Genomic DNA, 25,090 nt, shown 5'->3' on the forward strand with positions numbered 1-25,090 from the left:
GGCAGGTGTTTTTTATTTTTAAACTACAGTCACCACTGCACCCTATAGTTTCTCCTTTCTCTTGCTTGTCTTCGGTCGAATGACTGGGAGTGGCAGTTAGGGGAGGAGCTATATAGACATCTCTGATGTGGTTGTCCTCTTGCAGCTTCCTGTTGGGAAGGAGAATATCCCACAAGTAATGGATGAATCCGTGGACTGGATACACCACAAGAGAAATACATTTATCAGGTAAGCATAAATTTTGTTTTTTACTATCTTCGCTTTTGGGGACATTCTTTTTTCTATATTTTAGAATATGAGAGGAGAGGTTTTCAATATCAGGGCCCAAGTGTTTACTTTGCAAAAAAATTTAAGTCCGTCCTCCAGGGCAGATATAAAAAGTCAGAGTCAGAGGCACCACTTCACCAGGGCAGTTATGTCTTAGTTATGCAGAGGGGATTACAAACTCTCAACCTGTATTACATACTTTTCCTTGTCAGGGGACTTGCCTCCCTCCAGTGTGTACCTCTGATTTTAAGCATTACCTAAATTCTCAGATTAAGGAGGTGTTGGGGTGATGGCAACTTCAGGTAAGTGCAAGAGTATTTCTCTGGGAGGCACGGTTTCTGATCAGACTGCTGGTCCTTCTAAGAAAAAGAGTTCTTCAACTTTACTAAGGAGACAGCTGACCATTTCTGATAGTTGCTTTTTGTCAGAAGACCAGGATTCTGCTTCAAAGCAAGATATAAACATTTTCCTTTTCTGTTCAGACTGGAACTTCTACAGTCTCTTCTGCATGAGATTTTAGTGACTTTGGGGGTATAAAAGTCATCCTTATCAGTGAAACAACTGGATCTCTTGTTTAAACCTATACCTAAACCTGCAGCAGTTTTCCAGTTCCTGAAGCCATTTCTCAGTTTTTTCTAAGGAGTGGTAAAACCAGGTAATCCGTTTGTCCCATCTACAGAATTCAAAAACATGTTTCCTGCTCCTACTACTCATTCTGATGTCTGCTAATCTATTGGTGCCATATCTAGAAGAACCGCTGTTTCTTTAGAGAACAGTACTTCTTTTAAGGATGGATAGGAAGCTGGAGTCCTATCTCTAGAAGGTGTTTTTACAAGCTGTTAGCATTGCCTGGGTGTCAGGTGTGGTCTTCTTGTGGTGTGATTCGCTTTCGCAGTTAGTCTCAGAAGAAGGTGCAGGATTGCTTGAAGGTGATCAAAGTTGCAATTTTTTGTGAGGCAACTAATGGATATTGTCCATTTCAAAGCAAAGAATATGGCTCTAAGGGCTAATATGGTTTTGAAAATTAGACTTTTACATCTCTTTTTCAAAGGAAAGTCTTTATTCAATCAGGGGCTGGATTCCATTATTGCCACTGCCATTTTATCAGCGTGAAGGGATTTTTAGCTTTCCGCCTTATCTTGTTAGTCTCCTTATTTAGTGTTCCATCAGGACAAGGCAGTATTGCGAATTCACTATGGCTTTTTACCAAATGTTGTTTCTTCCATGAATATCAATGGGGATTTGAAGTTTTATCTTCAAGCTACCAAGGATTTTACAAAGTTTTCGTCTTTGTTTATTGATTTTTCAGGACAGCACAAGGGTTAAAAAGCTTCTGCAGTCACTTTGTCTTCTTGGTTAAAGCAACTGATACGCAACGCTTACTTGGAGGCAGGGAAGTTTTGACCACCTTGTATAACAGCTCATTAGCTCATTCTACTAGATCTGTCTCCACATCTTGGGCCTTCAGAAATGAAATTTCTATTGAACAGATTTGTAAAGCTTCTACTTGGTCTTCTCTCCATACTTTCACAAAGATTTATCATTTTGATGTTTTGCCTCTTCTGAGGCAGCTTTTTGCAGGAAGGTTCTAAGTCAGCAGTGTCTGGTCAATGATGTGCCTGCTTAGTTTTTGTGCCACCCTTTTTCATGATATAGTGGATCCCAACTGTTATGGCTCTCAACCAACTGTTATGGTGGCTTTCACCTTATGAAAGAAAACATATTTTATGCTTACCTGATAAATTGCTTCCTTTCATGGTGGTGAGAGTCCACAAGACCCACCCAATATTTAAACGTTTAAGTTATGGTTCTGGCATGCACCTCATTACCATATTTTTTTCTTCCTGCTTATCTGTTTCTTCTCTTTTCTTGGCTATACGGCAGGCTGAGGGGAATCAGGAAATGGGAGGAATTAAAGCTCCTGATGTGTTGGGTAATTTTTGCCTGCCTCCTGGTTGTAGGAGTTAAAAGGGATACTAAACCCCAATTTGTCCTTTAATGACTTGAATAGAGCATGCAATTTTAAACACCTTTCTAATTTACTCCTACTATCAATTTTTCTTTGTTCTCTTGCTATCTTTATTTAAAAAACAGGAATTTAAAGCTTATGAGGCAGTCCATTTTAGGTTCAGCACCCTGGATAGCCCTTGCTTATAGGGGCTACATGTAGCAAACCAATAAACAAGCATAACTCAGGTTCTCAAACAAAAATGGGCTAGCTCTTAAAGGGACACTGAACCCAAATTTTTTCTTTTGTGATTCAGATAGAGCATGGAATTTTAAGCAACTTTCTAATTTACCCCTATTATCAAATTTTATTCATTCATCTTTATTTAAAATGCAAGAATGTAAGTTTAGATGCCGGCCCATTTTTGGTGAACAACCTGGGTTGTCCTTGCTGATTGGTGGATAAATTCAAATAAGGATAGCAAGAGAACGAAGAAAAATTGATCATAGGAGTAAATTAGAAAGTTGCTTAAAATTGCATGCTCTATCTAAATCACAAAAGAAAAAAATTGGGTTCAGTGTCCCTTTAAGCTTTACATTCCTGCTTTTTAAATATAAATAGCAAAAGAACGAAGAAAAATTGATAATAGGAGTAAATTAGAAAGTTGCTTAAAATTACATGCTCTATCGGAATCATTTAAGAAAAAAATTGGATTTAGTGTCCCTTTAATCATAACTTTTATGGTTTGAAAGAATATTTTTTATTAGGTAAGCATAAATTATATTTTTTAACTAATAGATACATTAATGTTTTCATGCATACAGTAGCTTGTGTTGTTTGGTCTCTTTAGGGTATTTTTAGGTTGTGCTAACATTAAAATAATGTAATAAATAAAGTGATTAGATCTTTAAGTTGGTTGAACTAGTAAGTAAAAGAACTAATGCATTTTATCCCTGCACTACTAGATCTCATAATGTGCAAAAATGCTGTTGAATATAGAGGGGCCTATCTATCAAGCTCCGAAAGGAGCTTGACGGCCCTTGTTTCTGGTCTAAAGACCACAGCTCCATAAACCTGTCCGCCTGCTCTGAGCAGACGGACAGGAATCGCCGGAAATCAACCCGATCGAGTACAATCAGGTTGATTGACACCCCCCTGCTGGTGGCCCATTGGCCGCGAGTCAGCAGGGGGCGGCGTTGCACCAGCAGCTCTTGTGAGTTGCTGGTGCAATGCTGAATACGGGGAGCGTATTGCTCTCCGCATTCAGCGAGGTCTTGCGGACCTGATCTGCACTGTTGGATCAGGTCCGCAAGACCTTTGATAAATAGGGGCCAGAGTGTACAACATTTAATGAGGGCAGTATATTTATGTTAGTTTTATTGCATGTTGTCTTTGTTAAAGTATAACTAATAAGAAGGCTGCATGCTGACTCTTCCAGATATGGATATTGCAATGCCCTCCTTTGCCACTCAACTAACTACTGTCGCTCCCCGTGAAACCACTGAGGCTCACTTGTCAAACACTACTGAACTTAGAACTGGTACGTAATTTTAATTCTATGCTTCAAATACATCAAGCCACATCTGGGCCCTATTCTATAAGGCTCTCTGAACCGGTAAGATTCTGTAAGAAATCTTTCTAGTACTATGAAACCCCTGTCCAGTGGTGTTCCCTACTTTTAAATAAATAGGAAAGTCAAAAGTAAACTTGGATGATTCAGATAGAGTATGTAATTTTAAGACACTTTTCAATTCACTTCTATAATCAAATGTGCTTGATAATTTGATAATATGAGTAAATGAGAAAGTTGCTTAAAATTGCATGCTCTATCTGAATCACAAAAGAAAAAATTTGGGTTTGGTGTCCCTTTAAGCAAATTTGATTATAGAAGTAAACTGGAAAGTTGATTAAAATGTTCTATCCGAATCAACAAAGAAAATGTTGGGGTTTCCTGTCCCTTTAAGTATGTGAAGGCAATGTGTATTTTACAATAAAACTCACAAAAAATCATAACATATTGAAATAACATTACTGTTATAAATTGTTTCGTTCAATCGCAATAAAAATCATAACAAACTTGTTCAGCAAAAATTAAATTTTTTGGAAAAATTTAAATTTGTATTGAAATTGTCTAGGAATTAAATTATTTAAGGTGAACTGTAGAAATCATAATACAACTACACGGCATGCACACAAAAAAAATCAATGTGAAATTCATATTCATCATACAAAATTTAAAGGGCTAGATTTCAAGTGGCACATTATTTAGTGGTCCCGCTCGAGTATAAACTTTACAAGAAGTAATTTTCTTGTGTGTACGTATTACAAATTTAAAATTAAGTTTCTTTTTCATGATGAACCGAGTCCACGGATTCATCCTAACTTGTGGGATATTGTCCTTCCTGACAGAAAGTAGCAAAGAGAGCACCACAGCAGAGCTGTCTATATAGCTCCCCCCTTAACTCCACCCCCCAGTCATTCTCCTTTGCTGGCTCTGAGCAGGAAGAGTAAAGAGAAGAGGTGTTAAACTGTTAGTTTTATTTTATCTTCTAAAGGGACAGATATCTGCTCTGTCTATTTTGTTGCACAAGCGTCTGGCAGATGTTCCAGACGTTCGGGCTTTTTGTCAAGCTTTAGTTAGAATTAAGCCTGTGTTTAAACCTATTGCTCCGCCATGGAGTCTAAATTTAATTTTTAGAGTTCTTCAGGGGGTTCCGTTTCAACCCATGCATTCCATAGATATTAAGCTTTTATCTTGGAAAGTTTTGTTCCTAGTTGCTATCTCTTCAGCTCGAAGAGTTTCTGAACTATCTGCATTACAATGTGACTCTCCTTATCTTGTGTTCCATGCTGATAAGGTGTTCTTGTGTACCAAGCCTGGGTTCCTACCTAAGGTTGTTACTAACAGGAATATCAATCAAGAAATTGTTGTTCTTTCTCTGTGTCCTAATCCTTCTTGTAAGAAGGAACGTCTGTTGCACAACTTGGACGTGGTTCGTGCTTTGAAATTTTATTTGCAGGAAACCAAAGATTTTCATCAAACATCTTCTTTGTTTGTTGTCTATTCTGGAAAGCGTAGGGGTCAAAAGGCTACGGCGACTTCTCTTTCCTTTTGGCTGAAAAGTATCATCCGTTTGGCTTATGAGACTGCTGGACAGCAGCCTCCTGAAAGGATTACAGCTCATTCTACTAGAGCAGTAGCTTCCACATGGGCTTTTAAAAATGATGCTTCTTTTGAACAGATTTGTAAGGCTGCGACTTGGTCATCGCTTCATGCCTTTTCAAAATTTTATAAATTTGATTCTTTTGCTTCTTCGGAGACTATTTTTGGGTTAAAGGTTTTGCAAGCAGTGGTGCCTTCCGTTTAGGTTCCTGTCTTGTCCCTCCCTTCATCCGTGTCCTAAAGCTTTGGTATTGGTATCCCAAAAGTTAGGTTGAATCCGTGGACTTGATACATCATGCAAAAGAAAACAAAATTTATGCTTACCTGATAGATGTCTTTCTTTTGCAATGTACCGAGTCCACGGCCCGCCCTGTCTATTCAAGACAGATAGTATTTTTTTATGTAAACTTCAGTCACCTCTGCACCTTATAGTTTCTCCTTTTCTTCCTTGGCCTTCGGTCGAATGACTGGGGGGTGGAGTTAAGGGGGGAGCTATATAGACAGCTCTGCTGTGGTGCTCTCTTTGCTACTTCCTGTCAGGAAGGACAATATACCACAAGTTAGGATGAATCCGTGGACTCGGTACATCGCAAAAGAAAGAAATTTATCAGGTAAGCATAAATTTTGTTTTTGTGCACAAGCGACACCCGATGAACGATTTGGATATATCGATCTCGCTAACACATTCACCCTATTGAATGCAGTGAAGAGCATAAAAGAAACTCCCAAGCTCACACACTAACCCAACAGGAGTTATTAATATTTCACAATCCAATGTTCTTCACATACAGTAATGTTATTTTTATTGTAAATACATATTTCTATATATATCTGTATATACCTATACCTGTATATTTATTCCTATAGATATATAGGTATAGCAATATATTACATTAACATTATCACATACTGTATATATAGAAATATATATTTAAAAATAAAAATTACCTTCTTTTCTATGTGAAGAACATAGGAATGTAAAATATGCATATACATATATATATATATATATATATATATATATATACTAGTCCTAAAGCCTGTTTACACGGGCCATTTTTTGCAGTACAGAGGTCCCACCCCTTGCTCTCTCTCTCCCCCTCTCTTTTGTGCTCTCTCCCCCTCTCTTTTGTGCTCTCTCCCCCTCTATTTTGTGCTCTCTCCCAATCTCTTTTGCGCTCTCTCTCTCTCGCTACACCTCTCTTTTGCTCTCTCTCTCCCCCCTCTCTTTTGCTCTCTCTCTCCCCCCTCTCTTTTGCTCTCTCTCTCCCCCTCTCTTTTGTGCTCTCTCCCCCTCTCTTTTGTGCTCTCTCCCCCTCTCTTTTGCACACTCTCTCGCTCCACCTCTCTTTTGCTCTCTCTCTCTTCCCCCTCTCTATTGCTCCCTCTCTCCCCTTCTCTTTTACGCTCTCTCTCTCCCCCTCTCTTTTGTGTTCTCTCTCTCTTTTGCACTCTCTCTCCCCCCTCTTTTGCGCACTCTCTCTCCCCCTCTCTTTTGCGCTCTCTGACTCCTCCTCTCTTTTGCGCTCTCTCCCCCTCTCTTTTGCGCTCTTTATCTCCCCCTCTCTTTTGCGCTCTTTCTCTCTCCCCATCTATTTTGCGCTCTATCTCCCCCCCCCTCTCTTTTGCACTCTCTCTCCCCCTCTCTTTTGTGCTCTCTCTCTCCCCCTCTCTTTTGCTCTTTCTCTCCATCCCTCTCTTTGGCTCTCTCTCCCCCCTCTCTTTTGCTCTCTCCCCCTCCCTCTCTTTTGCTCTGTCTCTCTCCCCTCTCTTTTGCTCTCTCTTTCCCCCCTCTATTGCTCTCTCTCCCCCCTCTCTTTTTCTCTACCTCTCTCTTTTTTTCTCTCTCTCCCCCTCTCTATTGCTTTCTCTCCCCCTCTCTCTTGCGCTCTATTTTTCTCTCTTTTTCTCTCTTCCCTCTCTTTTGCTCACTCTCCCCCCCTCTCTTTTGCTCTTTCCTCTCTCTTTTGCTCTCTCTCCATCCCTCTCTTTCTCTCTCTCTCTTCCCCTCTCTATTGCTCTCTTTCCCCCTTCTCATTTGCTCTCTCTCCCCCTCTCTCCCCCCTCTCTTCTTTTGCTCTCTCTTTCCCCCTTTTATTTTCTCTCTCCCCCTCTCTTTTGCTCTCATTCTCCCCCTCTCTTATTCTTTCATGTAATTGGCAAGAGTCCATGAGCTAGTGACATATGGGATATACAATCCTACCAGGAGGGGCAAAGTTTCCCAAACCTCAAAATGCCTATAAATACACCCCTCACCACACCCACAATTCAGTTTTACAAACTTTGCCTCCTATGGAGGTGGTGAAGTAAGTTTGTGCTAAGATTTCTACGTTGATATGCGCTTCTCAGCATTGTTGAAGCCCGATTCCTCTCAGAGTACAGCGAATGTCAGAGGGACGTGAAGGGAGTATCACTTATTTGAATACAATGATTTCCCTAACGGGGGTCTATTTCACAGGTTCTCTGTTATCGGTTGTAGAGATTCATCTCCTACCTCCCTTTTCAGATCGACGATATACTCTCAATTTACCATTACCTCTACTAATAACTGTTTTAGTACTGGCTTGGCTATCTGCTATATGTGGATGGATGTCTTTTGGTAAGTATGTTTTCATTAATTAAGACACTCTCAGCTATGGTTTGGCACTTTATGCATTTATATAAAGTTCTAAATATATGTATTGTACTTATATTTGCCATGAGTCAGGTTCATGTATTTCCTTCTGCAGACTGTCAGTTTCATATTTGGGGAATGTAAACATTTTAAGAAATTTTTTTCTTACCTGGGGTTTAGTCTTTTTTCAATTGACTACTTCTTGCAATTGGGGGTTTTAGGCCTGCGGGTGCGTCAAATGCTAAACTTTATTGCGTCATTCTTGGCGCAAGAAATTTTTGGCGCGAAAAAATACGTTTATGATGTCATACGTGACGCCGAGACCTTTCACACGGCGGCGTCATTAGTGACGCAAGTGTGTCATTTCTGGTTATTTTTGGTGCCAAAAAAGAGTTTACGTTACGTTGTGCGTCATACTTGGCGCCAAACTTTTCATTATTTCAATACCCCTTGTATGTTTGCCTCTTGCTTTTTGCTATCAGAGGCCTATGCTGTTACATTTTTTCCCATTCCTGAAACTGTCATTTAAGGAAATAGATAATTTTGCTTTATATGTTGTTTTTTCTCTTACATTGTGCAAGATGTCCCAATCTGATCCTGCCTCAGAAGTTTCTGCTGGAACATTGCTGCCTGACATCGGCTCTACCAAAGCTAAGTGCATTTGTTGTAAAATTGTAGAAATTATTCCACCGAATGTCATTTATAATAGTTGTCATGATAAACTTTTACATGCAGTTAGTGTTTCCATCAGTAATAGAACATTGCCAGTTGCAGTTCCTTCAACTTCTAATGTGCATGATATACCTGTAAATTTTAAAGAATTTGTTTCTGATTCTATTATGAAGGCTTTGTCTGCATTTCCACCTTTTAATAAACGTAAAAGGTCTTTTAAAACTTCTCATTTAGCTGATGAAATTTCAAATGACCAACAACATAATAATTTATCCTCTTCTGATGAGGATCTATCTGATTCAGAAGATCCTTCCTCAGACATTGACACTGACAAATCTACTTATTTATTTAAAATAGAGTATATGCGTTCTTTATTAAAAGAAGTGTTAATTACTTTGGATATTGAGGTAACCAGTCCTATTGACGTTCAGTCTAATAAATGTTTAAATGCTGTTTTTAAACCTCCTGTGGTTTCTCCAGGGGTTTTTCCCATTCCTGAGGCTATTTATGATGTGATTTCTAGGGAATGGAATAAGCCAGGTACTTCTTTTATTCCTTCTTCAAGGTTTAAAAAATTGTATCCTTTACCAGCAAAATCTATAGAGTTTTGGGGAAAAAATCCCCAAAGTTGATGGGGCTATTTCTACTCTTGCTAAACGTACCACTATTCCTATGGAAGATAGCACTTCCTTTAAGGATCCTTTAGATAGGAAGCTTGAATCTTATCTAAGGAAGGCCTATTTATATTCAGGTCATCTTCTCAGACCTGCTATTTCTTTGGCTGATGTTGCGGCTGCATCAACTTTCTGGTTGGGAAATTTAGCGCAACATGAATTGAATTCTGACATATCTAGCGTTATTCGCTTACTGCAACATGCTAATCATTTTATTTGTGATGCCATTTTTGATATTATCAAAATTGATGTTAGATCCATGTCTTTAGCTATATTAGCTAGAAGAGCTTTGTGGCTTAAGTCTTGGAATGCTGATATGACATCTAAATCTAGATTACTATCTCTTTCTTTCCAAGGTAATAATTTATTTGGTTCTCAGTTGGATTCTATTATTTCAACTATCACTGGGGGAAAAGGAGTTTTTTTTGCCTCAGGATAAAAAACCTAAGGGTAAATCTAGGGCTTCTAACCGTTTTCGTTCCTTTCGTCAGAATAAGGAACAAAAACTCAATCCTCTCCCCAAGGAATCTGCTTCCAATTGGAAGCCTTCCTCAAATTGGAATAAATCCAAGCCATTTAGGAAACCAAAGTCAGCCCCTAAGTCCGCATGAAGGTGCGGCCCTCATTCCAGCTCAGCTGGTAGGGGGCAGATTAAGGTTTTTCAAGGATTTTTGGATAAAATCTGTCCAAAATCATTGGATTCAGAGCATTGTCTCTCAAGGGTATCGAATAGGATTCAGAGTAAGACCTCCTGTGAGAAGATTTTTTCTCTCACGCATCCCTGTAAATCCAGTAAAAGCTCAGGCTTTTCTGAAGTGTGTTTCAGACCTGGAGTCTTCAGGGGTCATGCCAGTTCCTCCTCAGGAACAAGGTTTGTGGTTTTATTCAAACCTATTCATTGTACCAAAGAAAGAAAATTTATTCAGACCAGTTCTGGATCTAAAAATTTTGAATGGTTATGTAAGAGTACCAACTTTCAAGATGGTGACTATAAGGACTATTCTGCCTTTTGTTCAGCGAGGACATTATATGTCCACAATAGACTTGCAGGATGCATACCTTCATATTCCGATTCATCCAGAACACTATCAGTTTCTGAGATTCTCTTTTCTAGACAGGCATTACCAATTTGTTGCTCTTCCATTTGGCCTAGCAACAGCTCCAATAATCTTTTAAAAGATTCTGGGTGCCCTACTATCTGTAATCAGAGAACAGGGTATTGCGGTGTTTCCTTATTTGGACGATATCTTGGTACTAGCTCAGTCTTTACGTACTGCAGAATCTCACACGAGTCAGCTAGTGTTGTTTCTTCGGAAACATGGTTGGAGGATCAATTTACCAAAAAGTTTCTTGATTCCTCAGACAAGGGTCACCTTTTTAGGCTTCCAGATAGATTCAGTGTCCATGACTCTGTCTCTAACAGACAAGAGACGTTTAAAATTGGTCGCAGCATGCCGGCACCTTCAGTCTCAGTCATTCCCTTCAGTGGCTATGTGCATGGAAGTTTTAGGTCTCATGACTGCAGCATCGGCCGCGATCCCCTTTTCTCATTTTCACATGAGACCTCTACAGCTTTGTATGCTGAATCAATGGTGCAGGGATTATACAAAGATATCTCAATTAATATCCTTGAAACCCAATGTACGACACTCTCTGACATGGTGGATAGATCACCATCATTTGGTTCAAGGGGCTTCTTTTGTTCGGCCAACCTGGACTGTGATCTCAACAGATGCAAGTCTTTCAGGTTGGGGAGCTGTTTGGGGATCTCTGACAGAACAAGGGTTTTGGAAATCTCAAGAGGTGAGATTACCAATAAATATTTTAGAACTCCGTGCAATTCTCAGGGCTCTTCAGTTCTGGCCTCTGCTAAAGAGAGAACCGTTCATTTGTTTTCAGACAGACAATATCCAAACTGTGGCTTTTGTCAATCATCAGGGTGGGAATCACAGTCCCCAAGCTATGAAAGAAGTATCTCGGATACTTGCTTGGGCGGAATCCAGCTCCTGTCTAATCTCTGCGGTGCATATCCCAGGTGTAGACAATTGGGAGGCGGATTATCTCAGCCGCCAGACTTTACATCCAGGGGAGTGGTCTCTCCATCCAGATGTGTTTTCTCAGATTGTTCAGATGTGGGGTCTTCCAGAGATAGATCTCATGGCCTCTCATCTAAACAAGAAACTTCCCAGATATCTATCCAGGTCCAGGGATGTTCAGGCGGAAGCAGTGGATGCGTTGACACTTCCTTGGTCTTATCATCCTGCTTAAATCTTCCCGCCTCTAGTTCTCCTTCCAAGAGTGATCTCCAAAATCATCATGGAATAGTCTTTCTCTTGTAAGGTGTATCCAGTCCACGGATTCATCCATTACTTGTGGGATATTCTCCTTCCCAACAGGAAGCTGCAAGAGGACACCCACAGCAGAGCTGTCTATATAGCTCCTCCCCTAACTGCCACTCCCAGTCATTCTCTTGCAGCTCTCGACAAGAAAGGAAGTATCAAGAGATATGTGCTGATTTAGTGTAGTTTATCTTCAATCAAAAGTTTGTTATTTTTAAATGGTACCGGCGTTGTACTGTTTTTACCTCAGGCAGAAATTAGAAGAAGAGTTCTGCCTGAGGTTTTTGATGATCTTAGCAGGTTGTAACTAAGGTAAACTGCTGTTCTGACACATAACTGAAGAGTACGGGAAAACTTCAGCTGGGGGAATGGCCTGCAGAATTAACTGCTCTGAGGTATGTATTGTTCAGTATATTTTTTTCTAGAGAGATAAGGTCTAGAAAATGCTGACAGTGCCTGATATATTTAAGGTAAGCCTGATTACAGTGATTTAACAAACGACTGGGATCATGCTTGCAGTAAAGGGTAATATTCATGTTACTTGCTATTATTACTTAGTATATAAAACGTTTGCATGTTATATAAAAAACGTTTTTTACTGAGGGTGATAAATCTTTATTTGGGGCCTAGTTTTCCACATGGCTGACTAGATTTCTCCTAGGAGTTGTTATTTATGGCCCTTTCACTTTGAGTGCATGGTGGGAGGGGCCTATTTTTGTGCTCTAATTGCGCAGTAGTTTTTACAGTCTGAGACATCCAGCTTCCCTGAAGGAGTCCCCTGACATATAGGACCTCTGTAAAGGGTTTTTGTGCCTACAAAAGTCATTTTATGGGCAGGTAGGAGCCACAGTAGAGCTGTGGCAGTTTGCTTGTGACTGTTTATAACGGTTTTACCGTTTTTTTTATTCGTTTTTGAGCCTGAGGGGTTAATCATCCATTTGCAAGTGGGTGCAATGCTATTTTAGTGTCTATTATACACACTGTAAAAAATTCGTAGAGTTTACTGCTTTTTTTCACTGTTTTGCAGTTTATGTGATTGTTTTTTTTCCCTTAAAGGCACATAGAAACATAGAAACATAGATATTGACGGCAGATAAGAGCCATAGGCCCAGCAAGTCTGCCCGACCTTACCTAACAGTATAAACTTATCTAGTTCGTAGGATAGCCTTATGCTTGTCCCATGCATTTTTAAAGTCCCCCACAGTGTTTGTTGCTACTACCTCTTGAGGAAGTTTATTCCATAAATCAATCACTCTTTCTGTAAAGAAGTGCTTCCTCAAATTACTCCTGAATCTACTTCCCTTTAGCTTGAGCTCATGACCCCTTGTTCTTGAATTTTCCATTTTATGTAAAATACCCACAGTCTCAGTTTTACTAAACCCTTTAATGTACTTGAAAGTTGCTATCATATCACCTCTTTCCCTTCTCTCCTCTAAGCTATACATATTTAGGTCATTGAGCCTATCCTGGTAAGTTTTATTTTTTAGACCATGTACCATTTTGGTAGCCCTCCTTTGCACAGATTCAAGTTTGTTAATATCCTTCTGAAGATATGGCCTCCAGAACTGCACACAATACTCAAGATGAGGCCTAACTAATGATCTATAAAGTGGCATAAGAACCTTACTATTTCTGCTGCAAATACCTCTACCAATACATCCAAGCATTCTGCTAGCCTTACTCGCTGCATTACTACATTGTTTACTAAGTTTTAAATCATCTGAAATAATAATTCCCAAGTCCTGTTCCTCATCTGTAACAGTCAGTAAAGTGTCATTGAGTCTGTAATTAACATTTGGATTTTTCTTCCCTAAATGCATTATTTTACACTTTGCTGTGTTAAACTTTAGATCCCAGTCGTTTGTCCAATCCTCCAATTGTTGTATATCACTTCTCATTTTGTCTACCCCCCCTGGAACATCCACTCTGTTGCAAATTTTTGTATCATCTGCAAAGTACCGTTTTTTATATTCTGCTTTTTCACATTTATTAAAGTGTTTTCCAATCTTGCTGGTCTCATTACTAGTCTGTTAAACATGTCTGACATAGAGGAAACTCCTTGTTCATTATGTTTAGAAGCCATTGTGGAACCCCCTCTTAGAATGTGTACCAAATGCACTGATCTTACTATAAATTTTAAAGACCATATTCTGGCTTTAAAAGATTTATCACCAGAAGAAATTGACAAGGGGGAAGTTATGCCGACTAACTCTCTCCACGTGTCAGAACCTATAACTCCCGCTCAAGGGACGCCAAGTACATCTAGCGCGCCCATTGCGTATACTTTACAAGACATGGCGGCAGTTATGAATCATACCCTTACAGAGGTATTGTCCAAACTGCCAGGGTTACAAGGAAAGCAAGACAGCTCTGGGGCTAGAACAAATCCAGAGCTCTCTGACGCTTTAGTAGCTATGTCTGATATACCCTCACAATGTGCAGAAGCCGAAGCAGGAGAGCTTCTATCTGTGGGTGATTTTTCTGATTCAGGGAAGACACTTCAACCTGATTCTGATATGTCTACATTTAAATTTAAACTTGAACACCTCCGCGTGTTGCTCAGGGAGGTTTTAGCAACTCTGGATGACTGTGACGCCATTGTAGTCCCAGAGAAATTGTGTAAGTTGGATAAATACTATGCAGTGCCTGTTTACACTGATGTTTTTCCAATCCCTAAGAGGTTTTCAGAAATTATTACTAAGGAATGGGATAGACCAGGTGTACCGTTCTCTACCCCTCCTGTTTTTAAAAAGATGTTTCCTATAGATGCCGCTACACGGGACTTGTGGCAGACGGTCCCTAAGGTGGAGGGAGCAGTCTCTACCCTAGCAAAGCGTACAACTATCCCGGTCGAGGACAGTTGGGCTTTTCTAGATCCAATGGACAAAAAATTAGAGGGTTACCTTAAGAAAATTTTTATTCAACAAGGTTTTATTCTCCAGCCTCTTGCATGCATTGTCCCAGTCACTGCTGCTGTGGCTTTCTGGTTTGAGTCTCTAGAAGAGGCTCTACAGGTAGAAACCCCGTTGGATGATATCCTTGACAAGCTTAAAGCTCTTAAGCTAGCCAATTCATTTGTTTCTGACGCCGTTGTTCATTTAACGAAGCTAACGGCTAAAAACTCAGGTTTTGCTATTCAGGCGCGTAGGGCGCTTTGGCTTAAATCCTAGTCAGCTGACGTTACTTCAAAGTCTAAGCTTCTCAACATTCCCTTCAAGGGGCAGACCCTATTCGGGCCTGGACTGAAGGAGATCATTTCTGATATTTCTGGAGGAAAAGGTCACGCTCTTCCTCAGGATAGGTCCAACAAATTAAGGACCAAACAGACTAATTTTGGTTCCTTTCGAAACTTCAAGAGTGGCGCAGCTTCAACTTCCTCTAATACAAAACAAGAGGGAAATTTTGCCCAGTCCAAGCCGGTCTGGAGACCTAACCAGGCTTGGAACAAAGGAAAGCAGGCCAAAAAACCTGCTGCTGCCTCTAAAACAGCATGAAGGATCAGCCCCCGATCCGGAAACGGATCTAGTAGGGGGCAGACTTTCTCTCTTCGCCCAGGCTTGGGCAAGAGATGTCCAGGATCCGGGGCGTTGGAAATTGTGTCCCAGGGATATCTTCTGGACTTCAAAGCTTCTTCCCCAAAAGGGAGATTTCATCTCTCACAATTATCTGCAAACCAGATAAAGAGAGAGGCATTCTTACATTGTGTTCAAGACCTCCTAGTTATGGGAGTGATCCACCCAGTTCCAAAGGAGGAACAGGGGCAAGGCTTCTATTCAAATCTGTTTGTAGTTCCCAAGAAAGAGGGGACCTTCAGACCAATCTTAGATCTCAAGATCCTAGACAAATTTCTCAGGGTGCCATCCTTCAAGATGGAGACTATTCGAACCATCCTACCTATGATCCAGGAGGGTCAATATATGACTTAAAGGATGCTTATCTTCACATTCCAATACACAGAGATCATCATCGGTTTCTCAGGTTCGCCTTCCTAGACAGGCATTACCAGTTTGTGGCTCTTCCCTTTGGGTTAGCTACGGCACCAAGAATCTTTACGAAGGTTCTAGGGTCACTCCTAGCGGTCCTAAGGCCGCGGGGTATAGCAGTAGCCCCTTACCTAGATGACATTCTGATACAGGCGTCGAATTTTCAAATCGCCAGGTCTCATACGGACATTGTTCTGGCATTCCTGAGGTCTCATGGGTGGAAGGTGAACAAAGAAAAGAGTTCTCTATCCCCTCTCACAAGAGTTTCCTTCCTAGGAACTCTGATAGATTCTGTAGAAATGAAGATTTACCTGACAGAGGCCAGGTTGTCAAAACTTCTAAATTCCTGCCGTGTTCTTTATTCTACTTCTCGCCTTTCAGTGGCTCAGTGTATGGAAGTAATTGGCTTAATGGTAGCAGCAATGGACATAGTGCCGTTTGCCCGCCTATATCTCAGACCGCTGCAACTTTGCATGCTCAGTCAGTGGAATGGGGATTACACAGATTTGTCCCCTCTACTAAATCTGGATCAAGAGACCAGGGATTCTCTTCTCTGGTGGCTATCTCTGGTCCATCTGTCCAAGGGTATGACCTTCCAGAGGCCAGATTGGACAATAGTAACAACAGATGCCAGCCTTCTGGGCTAGGGTGCAGTCTGGAACTCCCTGAAGGCTCAGGGCTCGTGGACTCAGGAGGAGGCACTCCTTCCGATAAACATTCTGGAACTAAGAGCGATATTCAATGCTCTTCAGGCTTGGCCTCAGCTTGCTGCGGTCAGGTTCATCAGATTTCAGTCGATCAATATCACGACTGTAGCCTACATCAACCATCAAGGGGGAACAAGGAGTTCCCTAGCAATGTTGGAGGTTTCAAAAATAATTCTATGGGCAGAGGTTCACTCTTGCCATCTCTCAGCTATCCATATCCCAGGAGTAGAGAACTGGGAGGCGGATTTTCTAAGTCGGCAGACTTTTCATCCGGGGGAGTGGGAACTCCATCCAGAGGTATTTCCACAGTTGATTCAACTTTGGGGCAAACCAGAACTGGATCTCATGGCGTCTCGTCAGAACGCCAAGCTTCCTTGTTACGGATCCAGGTCCAGGGATCCCAAGGCAGCGCTGATAGATGCTCTAGCAGTGCCTTGGTCCTTCATCCTGGCTTATGTGTTTCCACCGTTTCCTCTGCTCCCTCGTCTGATTGCCAAGATCAAGCAGGAGAGAGCTTCTGTGATTTTGATAGCACCTGCGTGGCCACGCAGGACTTGGTATGCAGATCTGGTGGACATGTCATCCCTTCCACCATGGACTCTGCCGCTGAGGCAGGACCTTCTACTTCAGGGTCCTTTCAACCATCCAAATCTATCATAAGATATGGTGTAGATATCTTCATTGGTGTGTATCCAAAGGTTACTCATGGAGTAAGGTCTGGATTCCTAGGATATTATCTTTTCTCCAAGAAGGATTGGAGAAGGGATTGTCAGCTAGTTCTTTAAAGGGACAGATTTCTGCTCTGTCTATTCTTTTGCACAAGCGTCTGGCTGATACTCCAGATGTTCATGCGTTTTGTCAGGCTTTAGTTAGAATCAAGCCTGTGTTTAAATCTGTTGCTCCGCCATGGAGTTTAAATTTGGTTCTTAAGGTTCTGCAAGGGGTTCCATTTGAACCTTTGCATTTCATAGATATTAAACTTTTATCTTGGAAAGTTGTGTTTTTAGTAGCTATCTCCTCGGCTCGAAGAGTTTCGGAGTTATCTGCTTTACAATGTGATACCCCTTATCTCATTTTCCATGCAGATAAAGTAGTGTTACGTACCAAACCTGGTTTTCTTCCTAAGGTGGTATCTAATAAAAATATAAATCAGGAAATTGTTGTTCCTTCACTATGTCCTAATCCTTCTTCAAAGAAGGAACGTCTTTTACACAATCTTGATGTGGTTCGGGCTTTAAAATTTTATTTACAAGCTACGAAGGATTTTCATCAAACATCTGCTTTGTTTGTGGTCTACTCTGGACAGAGGAGAGGCCAAAAGGCTTTGGCAACTTCTCTTTCTTTTTGGCTAAGAAGTATAATCCGCTTAACTTATGAGACTGCTGGCCAGCAGCCTCCTGAAAGAATTATAGCTCATTCCACTAGAGCGGTAGCTTCCACATGGGCTTTTAAGAATGAGGCTTCTGTTGAACAGATTTGTAAGGCAGTGACTTGGTCTTCGCTTCATACTTTTTCTAAATTCTACAAATTTGATACTTTTGCTTCTTCGGAGGCTATTTTTGGGAGAAAGGTCTTACAGGCAGTGGTGCCTTCCGTTTAAGCGCCTGCCTTGTCCCTCCCTTCATCCGTGTCCTATAGCTTTGGTATTGGTATCCCACAAGTAATGGATGAAACCGTGGACTGGATACACCTTACAAGAGAAAACAAAATTTATGCTTACCTGATAAATTTATTTCTCTTGTGGTGTATCCAGTCCACGGCCCGCCCTGTCATTTTAAGGCAGGTGTTTTTTATTTTTAAACTACAGTCACCACTGCACCCTATAGTTTCTCCTTTCTCTTACTTGTCTTCGGTCGAATGACTGGGAGTGGCAGTTAGGGGAGGAGCTATATAGACAGCTCTGCTGTGGGTGTCCTCTTGCAGCTTCCTGTTGGGAAGGAGAATATCCCACAAGTAATGGATGAATCCGTGGACTGGATACACCACAAGAGAAATAAATTTATCAGGTAAGCATAAATTTTGTTTTTGTGTTGCTGGTGGCTCCAGCATGGCCACACAGGTTTTGGTATGCGGATCTGGTTCGGAAGTCCAGTTGCCCGTCTTGGTTGCTTCCATTACGGCCGGACCTACTATCTCAAGGTCTGTTTTTCCATCAGGATCTCAAATCATTAAATTTGAAGGTGTGGAAATTGAACGCTTAGTTCTAAGTCATAGAGGTTTCTCTGACTCAGTGATTAATACTATGTTGCAAGCTCGTCAATCTGTTTCTAGAATGATTTATTATAGAGTTTGGAAGACTTACATTTCATGGTGTTCTTCTCATAAATTCTCCTGGCATTCTTTTAGAATTCCTAGAATTTTACAGTTTCTTCAGGATGGTTTGGATAAGGGTTTGTCTGCAAGTTCCTTGAAAGGGCAAATCTCTGCTCTTTCTGTTTTATTTCACAGAAAGATTGCTATACTTCCTAATATTCACTGTTTTGTACAGGCCTTAATTCGTATTAAGCCTGTCATTAAGTCAATTTCTCCTCCTTGGAGTCTTAATTTGGTTCTGAAGGCTTTACAGGCTCCTCCATTTGAACCTATGCATTCTTTGGACATTAAACTACTTTCTTGGAAAGTGTTGTTTCTTTTGGCCATCTCTTCTGCTAGAAGAGTTTCTGAGTTATCTGCTCTTTCTTGTGAGTCTCCTTTTCTGATTTTTCATCAGGATAAGGCAGTTTTGCGGACTTCTTTTCAATTTTTACCTAAAGTTGTGAATCCTAACAACATTAGTAGATAAATTGTTGTTCCTTCCTTATGTCCTAATCCTAAGAATTCTTTGGAGAGATCCTTACATTCTTTGGATGTGGTAAGAGCTTTGAAATATTATGTGGAAGCTACTAAAAATTTCAGGAAGACTTCCAGTCTATTTGTTTTATTTTCTGGTCCTAGGAAAGGTCAGAAGGTTTCTGCTATTTCCTTGACTTCTTGGTTGAAACTTTTGATTCATCAAGCTTATTTGGAGTCGGGTCAGACCCCGCCTCAGAGAATTACAGCTCATTCTACTAGATCAGTCTCCACTTCATGGGCTTTTAAGAATGAAGCTTCAGTTGATCAGATTTGCAAAGCAGCAACTTGGTCCTCTTTGCATACATTTACTAAATTCTACCGTTTTGATGTATTTGCTTCTTTGGAAGCAGTTTTTGGTAGAAACATTCTTTAGGCAGCTGTTTCAGTTTGATTCTTCTGCTTTTGATTTAAGTTTTTTTCTTTCAAAATGAAAATAAACTTATTTTTTTGGGTTGTGGATTAATTTTTTCAGCGGAATATGGCTGTTTTTATTTTTATTCCCTCCCTCTCTAGTGACTCTTGAGTGGAAGATCCACATCTTGGGTATTGATATCACATATGTCACTAGCTCATGGACTCTTGCCATTTACATGAAAGAAAACATAATTTATGTAAGAACTTACCTGATAAATTCATTTCGTTCATATTGGCAAGAGACCACGAGGCCCACCCTTTTTATGGTGGTTATGATTTTTTTGTATAAAGCACAATTATTTCCAAATTTCCTTTGTTGATGCTTTCTACTCCTTTCTTTATCACCCCACTGCTTGGCTATTTGTTAAACTGAATTGTGGGTGTGGTGAGGGTTGTATTTATAGGCATTTTGAGGTTTGGGAAACTTTGCCCCTCCTGGTAGGATTGTATATCCCATATGTCACTAGCTCATGGACTCTTGCCAATATGAAAGAAATGAATTTATCAGTTAAGTTCTTACATAAATTATGTTTTCTCTCTCTTCCCTCTAGTTTGCTCTTTCCCCTCACTTTTGCTCTTTCCCCTCTATTTTGCTCTCTCTCCCCCTCTCTTCTGCTCTTTCCTATCTCTTCTGCTCTTCCCCCTGTCTTTAGCTCTTTTCTATCTCTTTTTGTCTCTCCCCCTCTCTTTCTATTTCTCTCCCCTCTCTCTCTCGCTGACCACGCCCCCGCCACACCCGATCCCAACCATGCCCGACCACACCCTAACCATGCCCAGTCACGCCCGGTCACGCCCGCTATCCCATCCGGCCACACCCACACTCCCTTCGACCAGGTGTGTTTGTCCTCGTGCTGTCTCTACTGCGCATGACAGCTTCGGACAAACACACTTGGCCTTTTATATTATAGGCTATATATATATATATATATATATACACATACACACACACATACATACTATGGATTATTTTATTATTATTAATATTTTTTTATATTTTATATTTATAATTTCCATAACTCCATAACACACCTTAAGATAAATATTTATTTATGTGTAACAGCCCGACACTGCTTTATACCTAATTATTAAATATATATTTCTATATGTATATGTAATAATGTTAATGTAAATTATATATCTATACCTATATATAGCAATATATATACAGGCATAGGTATATATACACACACATATATATATATATATATATATATATATATATATATATATGTATATATATATATATATATATATATATATATGTATTTACAATAGAAATAGCATATTATTGTACGTGAGGAACATTGGAATGTTAATCATTTGCAGTAAAAACACAGTAAAACACATGATTTAATATTATTATGGAATTATTTATACACATACATATTATAGTCCTTTGCAGTCAAATATGTGGCCATATACCATATACATATGAACCCTTAGAAATATTTTTACAGATAGTGTTTATATGAGTGTAACAGTATATTTTAATGTATTAACTTTTTTATGCCTAACCCTTTATCTCGCGTCTTAAAGTAAAAGTAAAGTGTGCTGTTTTGCTAACCGTAGAAACATATTATGTTGTAAATCATTTGGACTTTCGTTCATGTTTTTTTTCATACTTATGCGAAAATCAAGTTTTATTCTAAATAAAAGCATAGTTGTACCTACGATAAATTCAACCCGTTTTTTTTAATTCCTTTTTTTATTCTTCCTGATCTCGTTTCTTTTTGGGCCAACTAAAATTCTGGCCTTTAGGCGGTCGCAAAGTGACGTCATCCGCCTATTGATGGATCTGCACATGCGTCATATCTAGAATCTCTACTGTTATGTTGATCGCGCACTTCCGATTTGCGCATGCCCATAACATTTAACACGGATCACGGAGGTCAGAAACGCTGCTGCTCTCTTTCTAAAATTGCATAGTACTGAATGAATACAATATTGTTATTCATTGAGTACTATGTTTCAAAATAGATAGAGGCATGTGCTTTGGAGACAGGTTGAACAGAGAATTCCATGCGCATTGGAGTTAGAATCAGCGATTTGCGCATACGCAATGGTATCGGTCCTTGTGAACACGCATTTGTGATACTATAGAGCGGGTGGGACCGCTCTATATGACAACACTGAAAAATATAGGCAGTAGAAGATGGGAGGAATCAGCAGGAGAATGGTATTACAATAATATGATATAAAAAGGCACAAATCAATACATTTAAAAATAAATAAATACAGGATATAGTCCTCTCACCTCCACGTCACGTTCCTCAAATCAGTCTATAGAGGTAATGTAACCACCTATACATATGTAAGGCTTTGGAGGGGACTGATCAGATAAGGGTTATTATAGCATTGTTTATTGTTATACAGAAATATTTGTCTTGGTTTTTCCTATACTAGAGTTGTCCTTCCCCCACACTTCCAGTTTACATTATATTGGAAATCATAGACCTCACTCTTTCCAGTAGGAAATACATTTCTATATTACATCTCCCAATAGCATACAGCCATTCACCTACACTAGACTATAGATATCCCTCAATGGTTCCCCTAAGATTCCCTCACCATACTGGCTCTCATACCTCCTCACGACCCTCCATCTCACTTTCCTCAATACTAACTAGTTAATGCGCCAACTACAATAAAACCACGGTACTTGTAGATCTGCACACACACCTTTGTAACGATCTTAGTTTCAATGCTCTAACATATTTGCTTTGGCGCACATACTCAGATATGCTCCCCATGCACCTAATCCACTAAGATTTTCCCACACTGGGATTTCCAATCCTATATTTTACACAAAAATGCTGAAAAATATGAAGAAAGAGAAGCGCAGCACGCTCTAAGTGTAATCTGTTTGGTAGTTATCAATTATCAAAGCCCCCTTCCCTGGGTATTACTCACAGGATCGTTCTGTATGATGTGTGCATCAGGTTGTATACAACCATGGAGTTTGTTCCTCAGATAACCTCCCTCAGTGACGTCTGGAAAGCCTGTCCAACCGGAGAGATTGTTTCACTTTCCCACATCAGTCCACAATCAAACATGGAAGGGATACCACTCCAGTGTTTAAAGTATAACACGTTTATTGTGAAATAAAATATAAAAACTTACAAATCTATGTCTCTCAGCTCACCCAATAGGTGCCCACAACATCTGAGCCCTGGTAGCCTCCCTGAGACAATAACTTTAAAAACAGAACTTCTCTACGTACGTTTCGTTTCTATGCCAGAAACTTTTTCAAGAGTCCCTCACGATTTCCTCCACTCTATACTGATTTAACTCCACCCTAGAGGGGTGCCCTCACCCTGCTACCCTATGCACCCTCCATCTCTTTCGTATTATCCTTACTCAGATGTTACCCAATACTCTCCCAGCTAACCATTCTCATCTCCTAACACCAAACTTATCTTAGAAAGACTAGACTATTACGACTCTGCCCCCCCATCAAGGGTTCTTTGCCCAATTATTTCTTTCTTTTAAAACCTAAGCGGCTCTTGTCCGCTGTAATCCTTCTTCTGTTCATCATCATTCGCATAGCAGTTACATCTCCTGATTCTTACAAACCGCCTGAACATTTCCTGGGACACTCTTAGTCCTCTATCTTTCCAGTGCCCAGAGGTGGAAACCCCCATCTCTCATTCTCCCTTTAGCACTAACCCTCTTTATTATACAATCCTCCCTTTTGACCCCTCTATCCCCCCCTAGCACTGCTTTAAATATGGAAAACCTCCGCCTTTTATCCCTAAACACACAAGAACTTAATTCCCCCACTAAACGCAGTTTGCTCCTCAATCACCTACAGAAGAATAAAATAGACATTGCTTGCCTTCAGGAAACTCATTGGACACTCACACCGCCCTTGCCACGCACCTCCAGAAAATACCCTGTGGTAGTTGAGGCCTCCTTCAAGTCAAAATCCAGAGGAGTAGCTATACTCTTTAATAAAGATGTAGGATACAAGCCCATGTATTTGGAAGCAGACCCCCAAGCACGCTTTCTCATTCTAGTATGTAAAATAATTACTCAAATAGTCACCCTTGTAAATCTCTACGCACCCAACACCAGACAAATACACTTCCTAAGGAAGGTCCTCAGACATATGGCAGATGTCGCACAAGGAGAGTTGTTAGTAGTAGGAGATTTTAACCTCAATTGGAACCACACCTTAGACAGAAATGGCCCTAAGGTCTCCACACAGGATAGATCCATACTGTCAGGATATACATCTCTGCCATATACACTATCCTTGGTTGTACTGTTCCTTTAAGGATCACTGCTTCTCATACCTGTCTCCACCCTATTTAAGGCACACCTGTTTCAATCATTCTTTGCTTAGTATTGATATACACTTCAATTGCCTAGCCAGTTTTGTCTGAACTCTGCTCACTCAAATTTGCTACCAGCAACTTTTTTCTTTGGATTCAAGTTTTGTCACGAACTTTGCTGCTGTTGCTTTTTACTTGCAACCTTCAGTTTCCTCTGAAACTCCTGTGATTTACTAACCTCCACTTGAATTGTTTTCTTACAATTACCTTGGACGCTCCTGTCTCCTGTCTCAGCACTTCCACGGAGCTCCGCAACTACCGCGGTGACGTCACACGCCAGCTGCTCTCTCTCTCGCTACTCAGCTCTAGCCTGCTCTTCCGACTACGCTGTAAGTGTTACTACTTCTGACTCTCAGCCTTGATATCTGCCAGCACTATAACGCTTACCATTATAATATCCTCAAAATGCATATGTCTTCTTGTCAGTGTTCTTTTGTTTATTCAACATAGTTCCAACCTTCGCATATATCTACTCTCATATGTTATTCTCCATGTTTTACTTACAAAAGCCTGCTGAAACTTCATATCATTACTCATCGTTCATTCTGACCATTTATGTCTTATAAATTTGGGTATTCTGATTTAACATCTTACCGGAGGAAGTGTGTTTCATGTTTTCACTGCAGACTAGAGTGTAGCCACTCTTTTCAGCCTGCAATAGGGTTAACATAGCGAATCTCCTCCTTTACATTAATTACAGCCTGCTGATACAGGAAAGCCGCCTTCACACATCCTGTGACTATTGTGGTTTTTAGTATCTTCTTGCTACATACACTCTCTATTGTTGCCACCTTCCATCTCAGCAGTTGTGATTCACCTGACCTGTTCAAAATACTGTGTCTTTATTTTAGATTTCCTAAACCAGTGTGACAGAATACTAAGCCTTTTAAAACCTATGGATCCAGCTGAGATTAACACTCACATGCAGGCATTAACACAAAGAGTAGATTTGTTAACAAATGGTTTAAACGCATTAAAAGTGGAGAATGATAACCTTAAAGCATACATTAGGGATGTAGTAGACAAAAGAACACATATATATGAACCCCAGGTTAGTCCTCCAGATTGTTTCCATGGAGACAGGACTCTCTACAGAGAGTTTAAAAATGCATGCCTGTTATTGTTTGCTTTAAGACCTCATAC

General features: G+C 40.2%; 1 protein-coding gene across 1 annotated transcript in view; it reads left to right on the forward strand.

The window, feature by feature from the left end:
* LOC128642832 (discoidin domain-containing receptor 2-like) overlaps positions 1 to 25,090 on the forward strand; it is a 1,143,904-nt gene that overhangs the window by 603,076 nt on the left and 515,738 nt on the right. Inside the window, exon 10 of the mRNA XM_053695673.1 lies at positions 3,654 to 3,755. Within this exon, the coding sequence (XP_053551648.1) occupies positions 3,654 to 3,755 (102 nt within the window). The remainder of the gene's footprint in view (positions 1 to 3,653; positions 3,756 to 25,090) is intronic.

The sequence above is a fragment of the Bombina bombina genome, chromosome 12 (genome assembly GCF_027579735.1).
Source record: "Bombina bombina isolate aBomBom1 chromosome 12, aBomBom1.pri, whole genome shotgun sequence".
In the NCBI taxonomy this organism is placed as follows: Eukaryota; Metazoa; Chordata; class Amphibia; order Anura; family Bombinatoridae; genus Bombina; species Bombina bombina.